The 11044-nt window shown below is 30.4% G+C and overlaps 1 protein-coding gene across 1 annotated transcript; it reads left to right on the plus strand.

Moving 5' to 3' along the window:
• The first annotated feature begins 378 nt into the window (after window positions 1-378).
• Window positions 379-10450, plus strand: LOC101494838 (plasma membrane ATPase 4-like). Its single transcript, XM_027332561.2, has 17 exons — window positions 379-425; window positions 589-679; window positions 3999-4118; window positions 4497-4733; window positions 4904-5665; window positions 5978-6100; window positions 6189-6293; window positions 6525-6669; window positions 7284-7448; window positions 7661-7899; window positions 7990-8022; window positions 8367-8448; window positions 8562-8722; window positions 8893-9066; window positions 9299-9481; window positions 9596-9777; window positions 9927-10450. Exons 2-17 carry the CDS (start codon window positions 617-619, stop codon window positions 10021-10023), a joined length of 2871 nt encoding a protein of 956 aa, XP_027188362.1. The 5' UTR covers window positions 379-425; window positions 589-616; the 3' UTR covers window positions 10024-10450.
• Window positions 10451-11044: the final 594 nt, after the last annotated feature.

An 11044-nucleotide genomic window follows, 5' to 3' on the forward strand; every position in this document is an offset into this window, starting at 1 on the left:
CTTTCTAAAAAGAATAATTTTCAAAATAAAATAATAACGTTTGAAAGTTTTAAATGGTTAGTTATAATTTAAAAGAAAAAAAATTAAAAAACTTTTAAATAAGAAACTCTCTTTAGTAGTTTTTCAAAAAATAATTTTTAAAAAAGTAATTTTTATTACGATAAATAAATATAAAACAATTTCTATTTTTTTATTAAATTATCTAAATAATAATTTATAAATGGCCAATTTTCAAACTGAAAACATCATTATCATAAACTATGGGCAGTAAAAACTGACAAATCACTGGGAACTGGTGAGAGAAATAGAGAGAGAGAGAGAGAGAGAGAGAGAAGTCACATTCATATTCTTAAATTGAGTTAGTTTCATTTGTTTTCTCATTCCTTTATTTTGAAAGAGGTATATAAATACGTACCATAGAGTAGGTATGTATATGAGCTCATACACAACATAACCTCTCTTCTCTTCTTTAACTATCATCATCCTTTTTTTTTTCTTGGGATTCAGAATTTTTCATTCAATGACTTTATAATCCTCTTTGAAATTTAACTCTTGTATTTCTTTGTTCTCCTCATATTGATATTTCAGTTCATTTTTGTTCTCTTTTTGGCACAACATGGCTGCTGGTGAAAATGGTTCACTCTCACTTGACAATATCAAGAATGAGACTGTTGATCTGGTATTTTCCCTCAAATTGACCCCTTTTATTTATTTATTTTCTATTTTCTCAATTTATTGTGTCTTTTAAATTATTTTATATGTCACTTACAAAAATAATATTATCTTATATAAAGTTTACATTTTTTTTTCATTTCCTTTAATTATGTCCAATATGGTTCTGGATTTTGAATTTTTAGCTCAACGTGTCGTTTTGATTTTGTTTGGCTTCAAAGTTTTATAGTTATATTTATCTTCCTTATGCACGCTTCCAAACCTAGCAAGAATCTGTGAAACTTTTTTGTAAATATTATTTTAGCTTTTTTTTTTATGTGGAATTTTTTTTAGCTTTTTGAACCACATGCGATCTCAATTATTATTTTTAAGCTTATATATATATATATATATATATATATATATATATATAATTGTTTTCTAATAAGGCATTAAAATTGTAAGGACCGTTAATTTAGTTTTTCAAATTTGAGAATGAACTGTTTCCTTTTTTTAATGAAAAATATCAATTTAGTAATTTTTTTTTTTCAAATTTTTCACTACAATTTAAAATGTTTTATATATTTTTTATGCAACAAAAGATAATTGAAGTCAACATGTATATCTTTTATAATTTTGATGGATACTTAGTAAAAAGTATTTTGATTAAATGACTAAATTCATCGGTAATGTTTAATTTAAATGACCAATTAAATATTTCACTAATTTGACTAACTAACTTAATAGGCCATTGAATAAAAAAAGTTTAATAGACTATATAATTTCAAGGACTATAATCTTAATTTGTTCAATTATTTTCTCTATTTTAAAAGTTTCATTGTCGAGAAAATGAATACCTAAATTGTCAAAAGGGTAGTTAAATGGGGAAGGTAACATGCAGGGAGAGAGAATCATATAAGAGCTTTTTTATTCTTTCTTGAAATTTTCCTTCACTTTACCAACGGATCTAAGCATGTGAGATAACAATTAAAGAAATTTAGTAGCCGTTTATTTTGTAAAAAATAATCTTTTTTTTAAATATTTTTTAAAATTATTTACTTTAATAAAATATTTTTGAAGTAAACTATAATCAAAGAAATTATATAAAATATTAGTTAATAAAGATATATTTAAAAAAATAATAAAAACTATTTTTTATTATAAAAATATAAATAAAATATTTATTTTTTGATATTTTTTAATATTTTTGTTAATTGAAAAAAATATATTTATTTTTCTGTCAACAAATAAAATTTACATAAATAATAACAAATATTTTTACGAGACAATCCACTCCTTGAAGTTCACAATTTGTCTCAAAAATAGTTCCCATGTATTAAGGCTGTGTTTGTATACATATTTATCAAGTGACTCCGTCATGTGTGCCTTGTTTGGTGCGGGAATTTTAAGTACTTTTTGGTTGTACTTTGGCTTTTTTTATTAATTGAATAGTAATAATGCAATAATTGTTACGATGTTCTTAGCACTTGATGGGATTAACCGTTTTCATTGTAAATCTCACATTCAACGGTACTGACTCCAAAAGGGGGACAGTGGGCCCTACTTTTGTTTGTTGCCATGCATCTTTTGTAAATTTCATCTTGGTTGAGTGGTATCTCCATATTTTTTGCGTAATGATACAATATCTACCAAATACTCAACCATATAATCAACCAAATAAACACCTTTTCCAACTTGTTGTGACACAATAATCTATGTCATCAAATATGTGAGTAATGATAATTAACTATATACTTTAAACATCTTAATAAGCAATGAGCATCATATTGTATAGTACAATAATATTTTTTTAATAATCATATCATTAGTACGAAGTATTTATCGGTTTTGTCTTGAGACGAAAAATGACAACAAGTCAATCACATGGAGGAGAGAGAGAGTTGTGATGCTCCCTACTAACACTCAACACTTTCTTGGTGTGGAGGCCAAAGCCTCTTTGGTTGCCCACATACTCAATTTTTTTACTTATTTATTTTTCTAGAAAAGTTAACATGTGTCCTTAGTATTTTTAACTTTTTAAAAATTGAAATATTGTGTTCAAAAATTATTTTTATAATTTTTTTTATGCTAACTCCTATGAGTGAACACATTATTAGGATAGGACTGCAATAATTTCTTTTTGACTTAGATGCACCAACTCCTAGAATAATAAAGTAATCTTAGTAATAATTTTGGATTTTTTAATCATTTTAGTGTGTTAAAAGAATTATAATTAAGATAGTTGGTCAAACACTGCAATTTGTGTTGAGGCATGATACATGCATAATTCGACTATACACTGTAAAAAAGAATAAACTTCAATAGATAAAAAATAATAAAATATATTATTGGTATATTTAAAGGATAAAAGTTAATTATTAATTAATTGTTATATTAGTTTTTTTTATCAAAATTTAAATTTGAATTGTTTACTTCTTTAATATTTAGCTCAAACTAATTGAGTTATTCACTCACTCCAATATTTTATTATATGATTATCATATTGTAGAATTATTAATGTAAACTAAAATATATTAAACGCTTTCATATATTAAAAAAAATGGAGAGATGCGTTACTTTCAAATTTACAAATTTTTATGTGTAAATAAAAAATAAAGTTACCAATTCTTAATTAATCCATAAACATTTTTAATTGTTGATTATTATTATTATTATTATTATTATTATTATTATTATTATTATTATTATTATTATTATATATTTATTTATTTATTTATTTTGTTGCTGCAACTCTTAAGCTTGTGCTATCCACTTATCAATGTTTTATTTTTTTAAATAGCAAAGACTAGTTAGTTGCACCTATGAACTTTTTACTAATCTATAAAAAAATCATTTAAGTTAAAATATCTATTTTAAAGAGAATTTTAATTTCAATTCTAGATTTGTAATTTGATGTTCAATTTCTTGTGGCAAACAGAGCAAGAGGGTTCCTACTTCCTAATGGCCTAGAGAATGATAATTTTTATTTATTTATTTTTATCTGCATTAAGTTAAATGATTGTTACCCTGTTTCAATTTGGTGTTCAAAATAATGCTAAATTAGTCCTATCAAATTACCTATTTCTTTATATTTTTTCATCATGAATTTCATATTATTGTACTTCTAGTGTATTTGTTTTGATCATTAATCTTGCCACTGTATTGTAGTTAATATGTATCTTGTTGATTCATAATAATCTGCATACTAAGGGTTGCTTTAAGGGGGAAAAGTGTATAACATATTGATTATCTAATTTTTGACTCAATTAGTATCATGTAGGGAATTAATGTATTAACCGCTAAACAATCTAGTTTAATAATCACTAACATGATCAATTTGTTTATAGGAACGTATTCCAATTGATGAAGTGTTTGAGCAATTGAAATGTACCAGGGAAGGTTTGTCCACTGCAGAAGGAGAAAACAGGATTCAAATTTTTGGTCCAAACAAGCTAGAAGAGAAAAAGGTTTTTTCTTTTATGACATTATTATTATTATTGTTATTATTATTATTATTATTATTATTATTATTATTATTATTATTATTATTATTATTATTATTATTATTATTATTATTATTATTATATCAAAACAATAATGATAATGTATTTTATATATAATTCAAAAGAGTCAAAATTTCTAAATGAAAATAATACTCATTGATATATTATAACTTATATAGTGTCTGACTCGGTACGTGACACGAGACACACTCACATATAGTTATATAATCATTTCATTTTCTCAAATTATTAGAAGTCTAGACTTGTTAGTGTTAGTGTCGTGTCTGGTGTATGTTGTTGTGTCGGTGAGGTGAATGATAGATTATTACTGTGATGATGTAGGAGAGCAAATTTCTGAAGTTTCTTGGGTTTATGTGGAATCCACTGTCATGGGTGATGGAAGCTGCAGCTGTAATGGCAATTGCTCTTGCAAATGGTGATCGACAGCCACCTGACTGGGAAGATTTTGTGGGAATTATTTGCTTGTTGGTTATCAACTCAACTATCAGTTTCATTGAAGAAAACAATGCTGGAAATGCTGCTGCTGCTCTTATGGCTGGTCTTGCTCCTAAGACAAAGGTAATAATAATATTAAAAAATCATAAAGTTTTGTTCTGTTATCTGCATCATAATGTTTTTGATGGATGATGTTTCTGATGCAGAAATAAGTTAATGGTATTTAATCACTTTAGTATAAAATAGAAGATTTCTCTGCCTGTTTTTAAGCTTGTTTTTTAACTACTTTCCAGGTTCTTAGAGATGGCAAATGGAGTGAGCAAGAGGCTGCAATTCTAGTCCCAGGAGACATCATTAGCATCAAACTTGGTGACATTATTCCGGCCGATGCTCGTCTTCTAGAAGGCGATCCTTTAATGGTTGATCAAGCAGCATTGACAGGAGAATCACTTCCTGTGACAAGACATCCAGGTCAAGAAGTTTTCTCAGGTTCAACTTGCAAACAAGGAGAAATCGAAGCCGTTGTCATCGCAACCGGTGTTCACACATTCTTTGGAAAAGCAGCTCATTTGGTTGACAGTACAAACAATGTTGGACATTTCCAAATAGTTCTTAAATCCATTGGAAACTTTTGTATTTGCTCCATTGCAGTTGGTATGGTGGTTGAGATTATAGTCATGTATCCTATCCAACATCGCAAATATCGTGATGGAATCGACAACCTTTTAGTCCTCTTGATTGGAGGAATTCCGATTGCTATGCCGACTGTGTTGTCTGTGACAATGGCTATTGGGTCTCACAAACTTGCTCAACAAGGTGCTATCACAAAGAGAATGACTGCCATTGAAGAAATGGCTGGTATGGATGTTCTTTGCAGTGACAAGACAGGAACACTCACACTTAACAAATTGAGTGTTGATAGGAACTTGATTGAAGTCTTTGCAAAGGGTGTGGATAAGGAACATGTCATCCTTTTGGCTGCAAGGGCTGCTAGGACTGAAAATCAAGATGCTATTGATGCTGCTATTGTTGGAATGCTTGCTGACCCGAAAGAGGTTTCGACTTCTTTTCCATTTCTCCATTGGTCTTTGAGTTCAAGGTTCTAAATTGCAGTTGTTGTTGAGGTTACACTACAAAGTGTAAACCTTAACAATATTGTTACAGAGACCTCTAAAATATTTTTTTCGACCACAATTTAGAACTATGCTTGATTTCATTTATATATTCTCTGAATTCATAGTTCGAAATTGAGGTTGCAGTTGAGGTTATGCTGTAACAGAGACCTCTAAAAAAATTTATTGCGAATGTAATTGCAGTTGCAAACAAAAGTTTATATAAGTGATTTGACATATTGATAAGTTATGTAGGCGAGAGCGGGGATAAGAGAGGTGCATTTCTTTCCATTCAATCCTGTTGATAAGAGAACTGCTTTGACATATGTTGATGGTGATGGAAGTTGGCATAGGGCTAGCAAAGGTGCTCCTGAACAGGTAAACTTTTGTTTATTATTTGTGAGATTCTTAGTTACTTAACTTCATCAAATGATGCTAATACTTTTATTTATGTTTGTGAACACAGATCATGAACTTGTGTAACCTTAAGGATGATGCTAAGAAGAAAGTCCATGCTATTATTGAAAAGTTTGCAGAAAGAGGGCTGCGTTCACTTGGTGTTGCTAGACAGGTTTTTTTTTGCTTCTTTTTTTGGATTCATTTCTGAAACTTGTATTCAAAATATTCATTTCCATTCATATCCATAAGTAGTTGGACTCGAGTTGATAATAAATTTTAATAATGGATAAATCCATCAGTAATATCTGAATTCGAACCATAATTGTAACAATCTTTTACTAAACTGTAATTACTACTCGGTTAAACTCCAAATTATCAAAACTCCTCTTGTTGTTCTTTGCAGGAAGTTCCGGAGAAAACAAAGGAAAGTGCTGGTGCTCCATGGCAGTTTGTTGGTTTGTTGTCAGTGTTTGATCCTCCTAGGCATGACAGTGCTGAAACCATTAGGAGAGCTCTTAATCTTGGTGTCAATGTTAAGATGATTACAGGTAACTAATCTCCTCATTCCTTTTAACTTAATTAACTTTCAGTCCTTGTAATATACATATTTTCTTGCTTTAGTCCCCATAAATTTTGTATGAAGAGTGCTAGAAACACACTCTTCGACACACACATTCCAACACACTATCTTCTATAGGTTAAAATTCACATGCGTCCTATCAAATTGTGTGGGTTCTATATAAATCTGGTGGGACCCATATGAATTTTAACAAAGAGAGTGTATTCAAAAGTGTGTCAAAGAGTATATTGCTAGTATTATTCAAATTGTATTGATTTTAGGCCTTGAAACATATGAAGTGTTGTTTTGGTGATTGTTGTTCTCCGATGTTTCAGATACTAAAACCAAAAATTTATTTTGCAGAGACTAAAACTGTAAATTTAAGCTAATGATTTATTATCAAATAAGGGTTTTGAATAAAAATCTGCCACTGCGATTTGGTTCGCAACATAACAGTTTTTTAAGTTGCCGAAACCGCAACGTGACCGCAGTTGAGGCCATAGTAGTCACATTTGACTGCAAATCTCCATAATATCAACGATCGCAACACGACCATAGGATCTATATAATGGACATTTTCTTGATTTTTATTCTGCTCTCTAGGTGATCAACTTGCCATAGCTAAGGAGACTGGTAGGAGACTTGGTATGGGAACCAATATGTACCCATCTTCTACCTTGCTTGGTAATGACAAAGATGCAAATATTGCTTCAATTCCAGTTGAAGAGTTGATTGAGAAGGCAGATGGATTTGCTGGAGTTTTTCCAGGTTCATATTCTTTTCAATTTTATTTTATTTTATCAATGTCTGACACTGACACTGACACATGTTAGACACCAGACACACCTTCAATAGAAGTATCGGTGCTAGGGCAACACGACACTGACACATGTCAGACACTAGACACAACTTTAATCTGAATGCCAGTGCTAGGTTCCTAATATTGTCCTTAATATCTCCTTTTGTTTAATACTATACAGAACACAAATATGAAATTGTGAAGAAGTTACAAGAGAGGAAGCACATTTGTGGAATGACTGGAGATGGTGTGAATGATGCACCTGCATTGAAAAAAGCAGATATTGGAATTGCTGTTGCTGATGCAACTGATGCTGCAAGAGGTGCTTCTGATATAGTCTTGACAGAACCTGGATTGAGTGTTATCATCAGTGCTGTGTTGACAAGTAGAGCTATTTTCCAAAGAATGAAGAACTACACGGTTTGTTACATTTTACATGCTCTTTTGTTTTTATCATTCATCATGTTGAATATTATTAACATTTGACACCATTTTTATTTTGTATTTCAGATCTATGCTGTGTCTATCACTATCCGTATAGTGGTAAGTAAATAGTGTTGCTAGAAAATTCTTCACCATTTTAAAATATCCATAATCTTTTCAAATATCAAGATAGAAAATTAATTTGTGTGGTCTAATGCAACCATTGCACCTACTAAGTTGTGGTCGTTGCGGCTTTGCAATGAAGTTTTTTATTTGATTTACAATCTCCTCGCAGTTGCGGCCTAATGCAGCTGGAGACATTGTTGGAACTGCAATATATTGCGGCCGCATCACGTGATGCAGGCCACCATTTTAAACCTAGTAATGTTGTTACTATATATGTGATGGTTTATAACAAGGTATACGAATGCTAATCAATTTGGATTTTCCACTTCCTAATGCAGTTTGGCTTCTTGTTAATTGCACTGATATGGAAGTTTGACTTCTCTCCATTCATGGTTTTGATTATTGCCATTTTAAATGATGGTAAAATACTTAAACTTATATGTCTCTTAGATAAACTTTAAAATCTCTTCATAGCAGATATGCTGAAAGACAATGTTGTGATTTGAAAATAATAACTTTGATATATGATTTAGGAACAATCATGACAATTTCAAAGGACAGAGTTAAGCCATCTCCAATGCCTGATAGCTGGAAACTTAGAGAAATATTTGTTACTGGTATAGTGCTTGGAGGTTACTTAGCAATGATGACTGTGATATTCTTCTGGGTGGCGAAAGACACTAAGTTCTTTCCGGTAAGAAATTGTCCGTTAACATAATGTTGTTAGAAAGTGATAGGACACTAAATACTTTACCTTGCATTGCATTGCATTGAATATGTCCTTTACATGCCTTGTTGTCCTTAATTTGATGTTCATGTGTTGGTTCAAATGTCTTGACACACTTGTCTTGATTGTGATTGCAGAACAAGTTCGGAGTTAGAGATATTCATGACAATCATGATGAGTTAACAGCTGCTTTGTATCTACAAGTTAGTATAGTTAGTCAGGCTTTGATCTTCGTTACCCGTTCGCGTAGCTGGTCTTATGTCGAACGCCCCGGGATGTTGCTAATGGGTGCTTTCCTCACTGCTCAACTGGTAAGTATCCAAGCAAAGCAACTAAAATGAATATAACTTATGATATGCCTTTAAAGCTTATTTTCATAAGATCTCAAATATAACTTATGAAAACAGTTTGACTTTATTTAATCTTTTGTTATAGAAATAGTTTATACATAAACACTTAATTTTTGCTTATATTTTAGAAAGATCTTCCAAATGCAAGTGTATCAGCTGATATTCTGATACTTTTTTGATGTATTTTTTTCAGATTGCTACATTAATAGCAGTATATGCCAATTGGGGATTTGCAAGGATCCATGGAATTGGTTGGGGTTGGGCAGGAGTGATATGGCTGTATAGTATTATCTTCTATCTTCCTCTTGACGTCATCAAGTTTTTCATTCGCTATTTATTGAGTGGTAAAGCTTGGCAAAATCTTCTGGAAAACAAGGTACATATATACTTGCAAATTTCATATTATATATATATATATATATATTTTTAATTGATTATGTTGCTAACAAAGTGATATTTATGGATGAAATTGGAACTTATAATGTTATAGACTGCCTTTACTACTAAGAAAGATTATGGAAAAGAAGAGAGGGAAGCTCAATGGGCACTTGCTCAAAGGACACTTCATGGACTTCAACCACCAGAAACTTCAAGTGTGTTCAATGAGAAGAGTAGTTATAGAGAATTGTCTGAGATTGCTGAGCAAGCTAAGAGACGTGCTGAAGTTGCTAGGTATGTCAGTAGTTTTTTTATTCGATTTTAGAGTTTCCACGTTATTTTCCCATGTGTTTGATTGTGTTATTTAATTTTTACTATATCTGTTTTACCCAACATTAATTAATACTTGATATTTTTTCTTTCAATGTACCCTCTATTTGCAGGCTTCGTGAGCTTCATACACTTAAAGGGCATGTTGAATCTGTTGTGAAGCTAAAAGGGCTGGACATAGACACTATACAACAACATTATACTGTGTGACATAAAGCAACATACAATGTTGTAGATATAATTAAGGGGCCAACAATATTCAATATGGCATACCTACAACAAGAAGAGATAAAGCCAATATTAGGTAGGGAGAGATTAATCTTGTGATATTTCTCTCCCAGTGTCTTACTTTATTATTAAGTAATGTATTTCTAGTAATCTCTTTTGATGCTAGAGTCTTAAGTAGTGTTTAGTTTCAAAAACCTTGCTTCTCTAATGCTTTTGAGTCCACCTTTCTCAATTTATTTGAGGTTTACATGTTTTATTGTATGTCACTTTGAAAGTGGCAGTGATTAGACAATGAGTTACCTATTATTGGGAAACTTGTGGTGGAAAAATAAGAGTGTATGGAAGTCTTAAAAGGCATCGTTACAAATTATAAACTTTGAGATGGTTTCAACTCTAAAACTTGCTTTCATATTATATGTATTTGTAGGTGGAGTCTTCAATGCGGTATTTAAACAATAAAGCTCTCTCACTTAATAGACTAGTATTTTGGGTTGGATTCATTATGTTATGGACTTAAATTTAACAATTGACGACGCTTTTATTGAGACAGGATAGCATAAAGGCCTATTTAGTAGTTAATAAAGATCAAAAAAATCGGTTTTAGAAATAAAATGACCATAAGTTCATTTTAGACAAAATTATGGAACCAAAAGTGCATTAAGTCATATTTTTATTATATTTCAAAAGTTTAATTAAATTGTGTGCCGTATTTTTAAGTGAGAAATATTCAAAAATAATTTTGAAGAAAATTAATATTATTTTTGGTGAGATTTGACTTGATCTACCAATTTATTCTTTTTTATTATGTACTTAAGTACAACCTCGCTTGATACCGCTTTGTCGATCACTTGGAAAAGATATTGTATAACCATCAAATCCTTTAAACTTGAATGCACCATAAACCACTAATCATCGTTTAAATTTAATACAACAAATATTTTTAAATGATTTTGCCTTTTATTTAACACGAAACTCACTATAGAAAAAATATATATTTATAAAC

This window comes from Cicer arietinum, chromosome 1, assembly GCF_000331145.2.
Source record: "Cicer arietinum cultivar CDC Frontier isolate Library 1 chromosome 1, Cicar.CDCFrontier_v2.0, whole genome shotgun sequence".
Taxonomy (NCBI): Eukaryota; Viridiplantae; Streptophyta; class Magnoliopsida; order Fabales; family Fabaceae; genus Cicer; species Cicer arietinum.